The 14,607-nt window shown below is 38.2% G+C and overlaps 1 protein-coding gene across 4 annotated transcripts in view; it reads right to left on the bottom strand.

Moving 5' to 3' along the window:
• The window catches only part of LOC120791104 (glypican-5-like), a 53,695-nt gene that overhangs the window by 20,231 nt on the left and 18,857 nt on the right, over window positions 1–14,607 (bottom strand). For all 4 annotated transcript variants that reach the window (XR_005707604.1, XM_040129271.1, XM_040129272.1 and 1 more), the window contains exons 8-9: window positions 7,740–7,860; window positions 1,982–2,123 (exon numbers count right to left, since the gene is read on the bottom strand). Coding sequence is in view for 3 of the 4 variants with exons in the window: in XM_040129271.1 (XP_039985205.1) it covers window positions 1,982–2,123; window positions 7,740–7,860 (263 nt within the window). In the remaining variant the exon portion in view is untranslated. The remainder of the gene's footprint in view (window positions 1–1,981; window positions 2,124–7,739; window positions 7,861–14,607) is intronic.

Raw genomic sequence — 14,607 nt, 5'->3', positions numbered from 1 at the left:
TGTTCACCTCTGGTGGTTTAACTTCTCACCTTGCTGCAGTGATGTACAAGTTTGCGTCAGTACATCGTGATATCACTATTGGGTGTGGTAAAACGTGCAACAGAGCACACTTCTGATCACGCCCAACCACACCTGCCAGTGATGCTGGGTGGCTTGAACCTTTCAACCAGAGAGGGCCGTGAACACTGCTTTTCAGCTTGTGTAAACTTTACACAAGTTACAAATGGTGGTATTAAGGAACACTTAAATAAAATGCATGTACGTTGGCTTGGACATATGACCTCAGTATTTTTTAAATCCTGACAGCAGCCCTGGTAAACTTTTTCCAAGCACCAATCACAATTTAGCAATTTGAGAATTATTAACCTAATTAATGTATATAAAATAACATCACCCTATTACATCACCCATTCAGTGTATATTCCAGCACTATTTGCACCCATGCAGTATTCTACTCTTTTTTACAATTTACACAAACTGTTTGACTTGACACTGTTTGTTGTTCATTATTGCTTGAAAGATATATTTACATAGGCATCTGTTTTTCCACCTACTGCTATGTGCATCATAGTTTAATGTTTATGTTTAGCTCCTATTTTTGTTCAGCTTTGCTGCCCTTGTTTTTAGCTCTATGTTGTTCTATCCCAGTTTTGTTTCAAGAAACAACCCTGAAAATGTTTCTTGAAACTGCGTATAAGTCCAACGGAGAGCAATGAAATATCAAAGTCAGATTCCTTGTATGTGTACACAAACTTGGCCAATAAAGCTGATTCTGATTATTGTCAATTAAAATTTGATCGGCACCTTCCTGTTGAAGCATATTAAATGAGTTGTTTTATATGCTTAACTTTGATTTTTGCTTTGTTAAGTTAAGAATCTTAAGTTCAGAGAAAAATACTGAAGATTCGCAACCAAGTGCTAAGGTGCTTTAAGATTTGTTCATTTCTAACAGTTCCACTCATATTTTACCAGCCTCTAAAATGCATAGAAAATTTTTTCCAGATATATTTTTCTCCCTTTCATACGTAGAAGTAACATGTAGCTTATTGTTAAAGCCATTTTGCTGCGCTACCCTTCCCCAAAACCAGAAAATATTACCTTAGAGCAGTATATTTGACAACGCAAGGACTACACAATGTTCCAAAACAGAGATCTCTGATTGGAAAGGGCAGTACAATTTAAAGAGCTAGTTATTTTTTAGTTGAATCCTCTCTTTACCCCATCGTTAAGGAGATCTACCACAAACACGTTTTCAACCTGTGGGAAACACTGGGCCCTAAAATGTTTGTCAGGTCAAAAAAAGAAAATATTACATTTGGTCAATAACCTCAACATACAGCGACGTTTTCTCATAAACAATTTCAATTATACCAAATTTTGACTACATTCACTCTGTGGGATGCCTCAAGGCTCCTAGGGGTCCCCAGGTCCCCCTGTGACAGCCATGTATTATGTATAAGCATAAGCAAAATTAAAAAGCCGAGACATGAATGAATAATTACTGTGTATTTCTCCAATTATGTTTTTGGAGTGACCTGGTTGTTGGCACACATCCTTTATCCCGGCTGAGGAGGAAAAGAAACTGCTGAGACCAGCAGAAAGAGAGATGGAAAAAGTGAGAGAGAGAGAGAGAGAGAGAGATGGGTATTTCTCTGCTGGCACAAGATATGTGGAGGCTGCAGGGTTTTAAAACCTACACCAAGCCAATGAACTGTGTGTGTGTGTGTGTGCGTGTGTGTGCTGTCTTTTATTTATTATGTGTGTGAATTTACTGTATTAACACAGCATATATGCTGATGTGTTATGTATGAATCAGAATCCCTACATTTGCACAAGCAAAAAACAGCCTGCAACTGTGCATCAACTCATGTGTGTATATGTGTGGGTGTATGTTTGCTAATGTTTGTTTCTATTTAATAAAAATAAGATTGTTTGTATGTGTGTGTGTGTGTGTGTGCGTGTGTGTGTATTTGTGACTCACTGTTCCCCTCGCCAGATGCTTCACAGCCATCTTCATCATCACAGTCGTTTCCACTACCTCTGTCTGTCTGTGCGCTCCCTCCCTCCTCTTCTTCCCCCTTTCCTCTGGCTCTGCTCGCCCAGCCGAACTCCACTAAAAGCTCCTAAATAAAACACACACACACACACACACACACACACACACACACACACACACACACACACACACACACATACAAAAGTACATACAAATGACACATATACTTCTAACATTTAACACTGAGGAATTTATCTGACCTCAGAATGAGCCATAGTGAGTGGCAGAGGAGAATAAGCTTCAACTCACAGATCAAAAAGATTACAAACAGCTAATCGTAAGGAGGACGAGGGGCAGAGACTGAGTGTGCTGTGACAATACTTTAAAGGAGTAGTTTGACGTTTTGGGAAATACACTTATTTGCCTTCTTGTCAAGAGTTAGATGAGACAATTGATACCACTTTCATATCCGTACATTAAATATAAAGCAAATAAGTTTATTTCTTAAAATGTCGAACTATTCCTCATGGCACTAGAGCAATTAAAAAAGAGAAATGCTAAAACAGATAAGAGGTGTTTTTCAGAAATATTTTTGCCTCTAAAAGGCACCAACCGGCAACTAAAAAACCCCAAAAAACCATGTATGGACAAACACGGAAACATATACGAAAACACTACGGAACAAGAAAAAATACACAGACACACACACACACACACACACACACACACACACACAGGACACAGGGCAGACTAAAGGGTAATTGAGGTCATGCTGTCTCTGTGTGAATCCATACTCTTTACTGCTCAGCATGTTACATAATGGTCATGAAAACCTCATATCTCATAAAGCTAAACAATTAATGGATTGAAAAAAACGTCCAAAAATCCACATAGTTTTAAAGTGAAATATTAACTGAGTGTCATGTTAATCCAGGGTTGTGGAATTTAACAAAAAAAGGTTGTCCAAGTTTGAAACTAAAAAAAACCCAAACCTTGGAGTGATTCAGTTTTTACTTATACGCAGCGACAGCAACATATAATTGGTTCACAGCAAGATGAATGCGTATTGTAGAGAGTTAAGGAGGGTAATATATAAATTCTGGCTGAGGACAGAGATAAGGCAAACAGCCACCAGTTTTATAAAGGAAAAAAATGTATTGTACTGACATTTAATGTTATTTTTTGTTGCTAAGATAATATTTTTATAAAAAACAGAGAGGGAGATGCCACAAAGATTGTAACAGCTATATTAATGATTTATATTACCTTAGAAAGAGTAATCTGTCCAGCAAATTAAGCATTACAAAGGCCAAAGTGAGAGTCACCTGTTTGGGATTTTATAACTACAACCATTTCTTAGAACTTAATTGTCATGCAGGGTAAGAGTAGTTATAACAGCGTTCCCCCACCTCAGTTGCTTGTTGTGAGACATCCAAAATCCTTTCTACTTTCCAGTATTTAAACCTGGCTTAACTCTTCCTTGCAAATATAATCTCTTTAACACAAAAACGTGGTGTAAACTGATACTCTGTATGGCGTTGCAAAATGTGATACACACACACACTGACTGAGTAGGCAAATTCTATACCTGTTTCTTCAGTTTGACTGAAAATGAGCAACAGTAGACAAATGTATAAATAATTATATTGCATTACATTTGTTTGACAGGATCAAGGATTAACAGTGCTATATGGAGTATAAAATGTCATGTGAACGGACACGACTACAGCATATGTGTGTTACACAATAATTTAGCTGAAGATTACTTGCTCTAATTTATGCACATGTTATCCAAACCAAAACAAATCTTCACTGTCGAGAAATTTGGGTACAAAAAAAAAAAAAAAAAAGAACAGAACATGCATCTAAAAGTGCAAAGTATTTCACTGATTGTTGTTTTAACTGTCTTAAAATACCAATCGGGGATACGCGCCGCTTATTTTTTATGGAGTAATTCCCTGCTAGATAGATGCTGGGTGGTTGCATAAAGAGGGACATCTGGACTCCACGGTACAGTTGGTGTGGGGCAGCCGTGGAAACAAGGGGAACCAAGGTTATTATATGACAGATTGTCCGAGGGGACATGGAGACAGACCAGACTCTGTGTGATGATTCACCATCATGTCATTGCACTGCAAATGTGGGCTGAGGGAGGACAAAAATACATTACAGCAATGTTTCCACTAGCGCTGTGTTTTCTTAATCATGAGAAAGGCTAGAAGTTAAACAGAACTTTGGCCATGTGGCACTGAAACTCTTCAGTAAAACCAATAGGCCTACAAGTGAAACTATTCAGGGGTGGCGGCTCCAGACGGGTCTGTCAGAGAAAAACTGACAGTCTGTGGCTAAGGCGGGGACTTTTGGACTTATCTTATTTTTTTGCTTGCGTATTACAAAAATACATAACCTGTGCAGCTGAGAACACCTCTCCTTGAAACTCAATACAAGACAGACAGGACTACACTAATTCAAAATAATCAGCGATGGAATGGCAGTTACGACAATTACTTCTCTTTCCTGCAATCCAACAATCAACACTTGGCAAGTTACCATCGTTGGGTTAAGATATGTTCTGATGAATGGTGGGCAATACCTTCACCACTTGACTGGAACATATCAGCCAACACTGATGTAGTTTGTTGTTAGTAAAATGTCAAATATTAACAATAACATATTACACATCTACTTGTATGTACACAGGTGTAGCTCTGTAGCAGCTCTGAAGAGGCTTGACCACAGTTCTTTGCAAAAAAAGAAAAAAATCAGGACATAAAATCTTATAAACTTATAGCAACCCTATACTACAAAAAAAAATCTTGATATTGAGTGATTCTGCTAAATTCTCGAGCATGTCCAACGACAGAGTTTTTGAATCCCCATGTTTCTTAAATCATTTGTTTTTAAAATTGCTGCACTTTGCTACAGCCTTGTTAAGTGATTTCCAGGTATATGATGAGACACAAACTTTGGTCTCAATTTTGAAATTCAGATTTGCCAAACCCCCTACCTCCTGTATTGGCAATGAATATTGTCATTGGATGTAAACTGCATGGTGCATAATCAATCAATACAAACTCCATTCCAGGGGATAGGGGGTGAGACCAAGATACAGCAGGAAGAGCAGAATTTTTTACAGTCTTCTAAGGAAGCCATCGTTCGCCATGTTTTCATTTGCTGTCATTTAAGAAAAAAGTTTGATGAGGAGTGCTGAGACTATGACCCTTTTCAATACAGGGTCAGCTCTCACAGGGTTGATTAGGCTCTTCATGATTGGCTGAGCATGTACATACAAATTTTAATTGCGAGGATAAGCGGGTGGCTACACTAATAGAATCCCATTAGAGGGCAAAGCCTGTGTGATACACAACCCACTGCTGCAAAAGTCTAATTAACATGTAATACAAATTGGGACACTGAAAGATAAGAAGAGACGGAGGGAAAGAGAGAAAGACCTCCAGAACGAAATAATTAAAATTCCAAGGATGCTTCCTTGTCCTGTGTCATATTTTCTTCCTCCACTCATCCTAGCAGTGCGAGTGTGCAAATGGCACACACCACAGTCATGAATTATAATTAATAAATGGCGAGCATTAATGTGTGCGCCCAAGATGAACGGCTTCCCCCACAGATAAATCCCTAGGGCATCTAGCATGAAAGAGGCAGAGCCAAGGCCTTGGATTTCCAAAGGTGAGGGTAAACCTGTTCAAAGGACGCAGGGCTTGCTTGTGTGCGCAGACTTGCATTCTCTCAATTTGTCATACAGATGTAAAGACAGCACAACCCTTTGGAACCGAAAATAGTTTGCAATGCAGATGAGCTGTGTTACAGCTGACTTTCCTCTCTGGTTCATGGTGTGGCCTCATAGCATTACCGTCATAAATCCAGTGGGCATGTATTATAAATCAAAAATTACTGATCTAAACATTTCCTACCATCATAGTGTTTGTGTATGTGTGTGTGATCATGTTAGAAAATTCACAGAACATTCACTGTTCTTTAAATCCTAGATTAACACGACATGTACAGGTTACAGTGAATTAATGGGCCTGAGAAAGCAGATCTCATACATAAATGATTACATGGCACATGTGTTTGTGTATATGGCGCTTGGGGGATGCTGACTTGGCAGTTCCTCCATGTAAATGTTACATGATTAATGGACTCACCACCAAAATTAGACCAACCACAGAAAGAGCTTCAACAGCAAAAAGAGAAAAATAAACCCTAGCATGTCCCATCCCATGATTTTCCATGAATACTCCATTACCACCAACTGCAGTTATGTTAACAGAATTTATCAGGTTTTCTAGACAGACTATGATTTCCACTCTTGACCTTACAACAGAGCACTCAGTGAATCAATGCTGAATGAACTTTTTGCCACATCAAAACATTTCCTTAGTATGTCTTATCAAGTATAGTTTTAACCGATTTCTTGATTGTACAAGCATAATCATCAATGTCATGGTTATGGCTAAAAGAAATGATACTTTAAAGGATAAGTCTGGTGATATTCTGTGTTTAATTTATAATAACAAATCACACGAAAAGACAAGACGAACAATGAATTGATCTTACTGCCTGTGTATCCAAAGCCTAATATAGCACATTCTGCTGTGCCAGTCTTCCATTGTTGTCCAAAAACTACTAAAAACACAGGAATGAGCCACACTGTTTATCTAGGTGAAGACATTGCTTCAGGATACTTAACACACACGGTGTCTTGCTGCCCTGAATTTTTGCTAGCACCTCAAATCCTGCTGCTGAAGATAGTCCATGACAAATCCACTATTCACTGCTGTTTGCTAAAAATGACAGTGCCCATGTGTTTTAGGAAATGATATTGCCTTTTAAAAAAAATAAAAGTATATAATCATGACCCGCAATTGCCACAGACAGGCTGGATAAGTTAGAAAATATTGAGAGTTGGACTAATGTATTTTTGGCTTTGGTCTCCCCATTGAATTTATCGATAAGAACGAAAATAAGGAACATTACCAGCCTCATCCTTTAATGGCCATGGCTAAAAAACCAAATGTTTCTCTGTTTTTTGTTTTTGTTAGGTCTTTCTCCCACGTATTTGCCTTCCCTTCGTTTGTCTGTCTATCAACCTGTCAGACTATCTCTATCTACGTGTCCCGAACACGGCTGCATGGTCTTTAGCACAAATTATGAAAAACCTTGAAGTATAATTTTCATAGATTATATTCACATGATTTTATGAATTATCTATGCAAATTGTATCACCATATTAACATGCTGACCTGAGCTTTGAAAGTGCTGCATAAATCTGGTTTAATTGGTGAATTAATTAATCCATTATTGCATGTTATTATCTACATCTGTTTAAATTGCTGACATTTAAATTTATTGGACTAAGCAGTGCTTCACATACAAGATGATAATGGATGATTGAGAGCCAGATGAAGATGAGGTACCATCACACTCACAGACACAAACGCGCAGAAAGAAAGCTCTTTTTCATTTCAAATTTCATGACAATCTGCCCATTAGAGTTCCTGTGTATGTGATAGTGCCAGAAGAAAGGTAAAGGGGTCATCTGTAGGCCTTGCTGTTAGCGTTGCAAAAAAAAATGTAATATTATCCCTGTGAACATAAACAAGGGAATGGATTAAATCACTGATATGTTGATGTGTGAAATCCTAGTGACAATGGTGTAGTATAGTGTGCTAACTTTTACCTCACTCACTAGTCCTTTTTTGAAGTGAGCATGTGTCTTTACCTGTGTTAGCTGCTCCAGTCTCTGTTTTGCCCCCTTCAGGACAGGATCTGTATTACGGACGGTCATCTCTGGGTTCTCCCTCTGTGCTTTTAAAGTGCTGTCAACCACACGACCTGCATAACTACAGAGAGACAGAACAAGTGAGAGACATACAGTACTTTCTGCCCCAGTTCTGTGTGTGTGTGTGTGTGTGTGTGTGTGTGTGTGTGTGTGTGTGTGTGTGTGTGTGTGTGTGTGTGTGTGTGTGTGTGTGTGTGTGTGTGTGTGTGTGTGTGTGTGTGTGTGTGTGCTGCTCTCCTGCCCCAGTTTTCCCAGAGTCACTATACTAGTGTGTTCAGAGAGTGTTCAGTTCACACACACAAACACGCCTTGAAATTAGTTTATTTCTGGGAAAAAAACATAACAAAGAAGTACAAACTTCTATGTGAGCAGATGAGTCATTTGATACATTTAACTATGTGGACATGAGCTCATCTTCTGGCAGACGGATCATAATTTTAATCATCTTGTTTAAGTCATAAAGATTTAATTGAAAGAGTGATTCATTGTTGATCGTCATCAGTCACTGGTGGTTTTCAGCAAGGCTGCAAAAGAACCCACTGAATGTAAACTTCCCAGATGTAAATGGCAATTCATTTACATTTGTGAGAATTCCCTCCTATGCATTTAAAAGTAAAATACTGTATTGTTTACTCTACTGCATAACTTGTGCTGTCTGCAGTTACTGATGATTTTTGTAAATTAAAGCTTTACATACAATCGTATTTTAACATATGATCCACAGCTGTAGTTTTAAACCACCCATGGGTATATGGCGCATTCCAATCTATCTTCATCTGGAATATCTGCTTTACAACAACTGTCTGTAAATTGAAAAATCAATAACTAGTGTCTCTGAAAGGGAGTATTTTTGCTTTACTTTTACTAAGTAACATTACAAATACATTACTTTTCATGGAGCATTTTCATTTACTTTAGCACTGCACCTGAATCATTACTTTTTTCTGCAATTACAGGAATATCAGGAGTTCATACTGAACTTTTCAAAAATGTTTAATTGGGTGTTTTAGCCTGAAGGTGGAAAATAAAAGTCATCACTGAGTGATCATCTCACATATTGATATTTCTTTCAGTAGTGGGCATAAAGCAAGTATCACATCATTTTGTCTGTGTGGGGGGTTGGAGTGGGTGGATCAAAAGGAGGATGATGTGAGAGAATAGCAAAAGAGAAGAAACAACAGCTCATGAGTCATATTTTCCATTTTTTCAAGTTCCAAACCAGCTTTGCTAGCTAATACAATCAGCCACCAACTCACTAACCACTGAGTCCACACCCTTGAAAACACAAACACACTCTGTCTATGGCAACGAGGGAAAGGGATTATGGGAGCCAGAGAGCAGAGACATGGTGGATGAAACTAAAATGGCTTGACTAATCTAAAGAGATGATGAAGTGGTGAAGCCCCCAGCCTCTGGAGCCATCCTTACCCTGCTAGTCTGGAATCAGATCCCATCAGAAACCTCTGTGTGATGCATGAAGTCTCTAATTAAGTTTCACAACTCTATGTTTTATTCTCACACGGATTGTGTTTTCATTCATACATTTTTCCTGATTTAAGGTCTTATTCATATCAAAGTGTTTAGTTCAGCTTAGTCTGGTTCTTTTATGTGTTTTGGCTTCATTAAGCCTGACATTGGCAATCCATGATAACTGCTCTAACAGAAGTGCTTATGAACTGTCTCTATGAGATACGCTTTCCATTCCAGCTTTTTTTGCAAGCTCATATTAAATATGCAGCCAATCACATAAAGCATCAACAGATCAAGAGCTGCATGTTTAATTTAAGAGACTACAGATCCTCATGGGGAATATAAGGTCACTAGGGAGGGGGAAAAAATGATGCAGTGGGGAAAATAACACAGCACGACTAAATAAAATAAATAAAACATTATACTGCTGACACATTCAACATATTGAGTAGCCTAGAGTTGGTATGGGAAAAAAATATTACTACCAGGTTTGTTCTTAGGTTTCATGATGAGATGCATAATTACAGTAATGGTGTTTATGGTGCCAATGAAGAGAGGATTACTAGAGAAAAACTGCCTTGTAAATGCAAAACATAATGGCAACATGAAACAATTGATGAAGGTCTGTTCTATGTAGTGAGGACACCCCTGCGTCTGTTGAATTCCCGTGAGAGATAACACAATGGGTTTGAACCAGAAATTCCCAGGACCTGCCAAATGGCCTTCTCACCTCTCACAATAAATGTCAGACTTAATATTGGCCAGACATGGCACCACCCTTCTAAAACCCAGAGAGGCCGATGTGCTGACACGATAACAAAATGAACAGCAGGACGTGAACTTACTTTACAGCCTTTTGTGATCATCCTTATCCGATCTCAAGAGACAGACAAGACATGGCAAAAATACTTGTGGAGCAGAGACTGATGTGTTATTCAACAAACTGAAATTTATTTCACAAAGGGAAATCATCACTAATTAAACACATAATGATCTGTGTCAAAAAATGCAAATGTATTCCTGAAGTGACTTAAGCCTGATATTTGCCCTTTTGTTAAGCACATGCCTTTAATAATGAATTAACATGAATCAGCAGTCCAACTATTCTGTAATCCAGTTAATATTATTCAGTAGTGTTGTCACAATACCAAAATTATGACTTCGATAAGATACCTGCCTAAATATCTCAATACTGATACTGAAACAATACCACAAGCTTGTTCTCATTAACTGTCACTTTTAAATCTAATTCGACTTAATAAAAAATTAGAAAATGTGCCCAGTAAACAAACCTCTGCCAAGGAGGTCTATTGAGTCACTTGTGTTGGGACAACAACTGGCCCGACGCCTCATGACCACATGCCAAACCCATCTTTCTAGGAGCCCCAACGGTTGATATATATGTGGATTCATATGATTGGTTGTTTTTGAGTTATTCTGTTTTATACCTACCTTATTTAAATGTTATCTATAGTATGTTTTATGATGACCCTAATGAACACCAGAAGCTGCAGCGTGTTGGCCCAACAATAAAGTTGTGCAGTATATAAGTGTTGCTGAAATCTTGACCTCTTAGACTTTTTCCCTTCTTCATGCACCTTGGAAGTAGGTGAAGTTGTGCCAGAGACCTTTACTCTGTTTCTGAACAATCTCTACCGGCATCTGAAACTTGTGTAAGGAAACACAAACAGCCCAAGTGACAAATAACAGTTCTTGTGGTCCCCACCTGGTACAGTATATCTGTATTTTTGAAGAGGCACACATCAACTACAGCGCAGCCACTATGACTACAGACAGGGCCCGTAGCTTCACCGTATACCCTTACTGCCCCATAACGCAACTATAAATGCACCTTAAGGCTTCTCACTGGCCTCACTGGCATAGTGGGCAAACATTTCACTTGTAAAGATTTTCTATTCACTTCACGTTCTGCCTTTAAACAGGCTACACTGAACCAACTCCTCATGGAAATACTATGAAAGGATCTGATATCTGGGTATGGTCAATTTGTTAGCTGCTATTTGTGCGTAACTGTTCCTGCAATAAACACAGAGAGTTGATTTGTTAGTGGGTGGGCCATTTACACATTTTTCTCTAATTCTTTGATCTTAAGATCCTCCAGAGATAGTTAGCCACAGTACCCAAATCAAAGTGAGCAAGCCTTATACTGCACAAATCCAGAAAGCCCAGGTTAAGCCTAAAGGTTAGCTGTCTAACCTACCAATCTTACTTTATGAAACAGACCATATCTCATGGATCTCTTCTGTATTGCCATTAAACAAAACGAACCTTTTAAACACTATCACCATGGAAACTGCTTATAATGACTACAAAGATGCACCAGTGAACAGAAAAAGATCATAAGGTGCATCCCTGCTAATCTATGTGTATACAAAGAATCTAATAGTGCTTTTACTCTGTCTGGGACTAGAGAGTATGGTTGATAAGAAATGATATGACGGTACGAGTACATGCCCAAAACATAATGATTGAGTATTATATGTAATAACGGGATATTGGGGGGGTCATTGCAACTTTTCATGATTAAAGCTGGGAATGTGCTCTTCTTCATTAGTAACAATGCAGCCAAGATTGGCAATTGATTTGACTTTTATTTATGCAAGGTTGGCTGAGCCTACTTTTACAGTCAGACACAAACATGACAAAAAAATCAGAATTAGTCAAATCATTAAAGGAAGGTATAACATAATTATTAAGAATGGCTTTGAAGTTAGAAGTTATAAAATTTGGGGATTTGGGGAAGTAGTTTGGCACATAATTTCAGGAGCAGTGCTCTAACAGTCAAGCAAAGTTTTCTTATAGAGCATTGAAACACAAATAAAAGATGGCAATTTTCCAACAAGACATTTGTTTTTAAATAAACACCAACGGTTATTATGTCTCTCAGTAAAGGATAACCAACTGACCTAATCATGAAAAATGCTGTGGTGAGTATTGTAATTATCTTCAGTAATTAATTCAAGAGCTTAATGGTAAATGGAATCTAGGGGCCTAACGGTGAAGGCAGGAGCATGTCTATAAATTACATCTGCATAATCAGGGACTACTAGATGGCGCGACTACTACTAAGTGGCAAAACAACTTCAACGATACTTTTCATTCATCTCAGGGATTACTGCAAACCAGGCTCTTGTTGCAGCTTTGAAACAAGTTTTTCTATATTTAAATGTAAATTTCTCAGTGACAGATATCAAGCTTTTTATATACTGTGACCTTCTCAATATTAAAACCAATTGCAGCGGAGACATGCAAATTGCTGTAATATACAGTATGTCTCTGGATCTTGAGAACACCATGAATTTGGTTGTATTTGCATTAAGTGTTTTTATGGATAAAAATGGTATTGTTTGCATAAATATGCATTTGACACTTAAGCATGAAAGAGCAGCAGCACTTACATGAAGGGTGGGTTAGGGCCTAAAATGGATCCCTGTGAAAAAAACTCACAGGATTTCACGTTGGGCTGTATACCTAACCATTTATCTATATCTATACCATCTATCCCTTTGAAGCCAACAGAGAATAAGCATTACTTTAAATGTAAATAATTAATTGTATATAAAAGCTCTTGATAAATCTATGACTATACGGGCAAAATGTTTAAACTATCTAAGCCAGAATTAAATAATATAAACTAACGTAACCACTGAGATGGGGCTACATTTGGCTGGAAAAACAAGACTGGGGTTGTCCGAGAATGTTGCCCTCAGCTGTTATTGATCAGCTATTTAAAGATAGGTGATAGGTAGAACAACACTTGAGGTCACAGCCATCTCCGCTGCAAACGCAGAGGGACCATATGAGCCAATGACTATGACTATGTAAGGTGTAATTGAAGATCAATTATTTATTTACTAAGTTCTGTAATGATTGGTGCAATAGAAGGATGAAGAAATGACCAATGCTGTTTCACCCACCAACTATTTCACATCAGGAGCCTGGCAGGTCTTAAGCACAACAATAGCAGTTAAATTTGAAAAGGAGACACGGACCCAGGGTTGACTGTTCAAACCAAATGAATGAATAAGTTCGAGCAGAATGAGCAAATAAATTCAAGTTCAGCAGAAACGTAGTGAATGGTCATCAGATGTTTTGCCTCTTTCATCATTTGGTATCCTTTTGAAAAGAAGAATACAACACATGACAGTGTATTCTGTGCAAATGTTACTGAAGTTACAAAAAGTAATGTCTGTTCAATTACCTGTAACTACCATTTGGTAGATGTATAAATCTTCTTCCTTAGTTTGAGTAATAAATCTCACCTTGTGGATTTGATTTATATTCAAGGGGAGAAGAAGGTATCAACAGCATCTGCACATCTAAAGCATTTTATCAGGTCCAATACCTGCTGTCCCGCTGAATGTATTGGAACCTGTCAGTGCTGTGAATGAGCTATTGGCCAGACTACAGAGTGTTGGGCTGCTCTGTCTGTTTGACACCAGATGATAATATTGCAGAACGTGTGCTGCAGATGCTACGGAGAGGTGTGACTGTGAGTGACACTTAATAAGATCTGGAAAACGACAGACATAAATCACCAGCACCATAATGACAATGCTGCTCTGCTGTTGCCCTCAGTTACAGCAGGGTTGCTGACGGTAACCCGCGCAGAGATCTATTCTTCTGTCCAATCCCTGCACCAAACCTTTAAAGTGTCTGTGGCGTGAATGGAAACACACATGCACACAAACATGCGTGCTTGTACAAACACGGTGAAAATGAAATTACTGAGATAGTGATCTGATGTGAGAGAGTTGTGTAATTAGGTAAGAGTCACAACCTCAATTGTAAATCTAGTTGCATTCCTGAGAAGACTTTTACATAGCTCTGTCACACACACACACACACACACAGACACATTTCTACGTTATTTTCGGACCCCACTGACGAGCGCTGTTTCTAGTCATTTTGAAAAAGAAATACAATTTTTTTTTTATTTAAGGTCTTTTATCATAATATACATGCAAAACTGCTTTTTTACATTTCTTGAAAAATTATATGGACCACCATAGGGGACCTCCATGGCTTGCAATGGAACTGCCTGTGGTGAACACAGACTGAGACATGAAAACAAACACAGGCTTGATGTCTTTCAAAAATGGATCATTTAACTATATTGTTTTTAACATTTAATAAAACTGCTTTGACAAATATTCTAAAACAGTCATGTAGTGTTGCACTCCATTAGCACTATACTGTACGTAAGACTAAAATTTCTGGTATAGTGTTGGAGTCGATTAGCACTACAGTGGCCAAAAGGCACGAGTACCTTAAAAATCCATTAAAGTGTGTAATTCATAACTATATATAGTGCACG

The sequence above is a fragment of the Xiphias gladius genome, chromosome 6 (assembly GCF_016859285.1).
Source record: "Xiphias gladius isolate SHS-SW01 ecotype Sanya breed wild chromosome 6, ASM1685928v1, whole genome shotgun sequence".
NCBI lineage: Eukaryota > Metazoa > Chordata > Actinopteri > Istiophoriformes > Xiphiidae > Xiphias > Xiphias gladius.
Note: the sequence above shows the minus strand (reverse complement) of the source record. Positions and strands in the feature narration are given on the sequence as shown.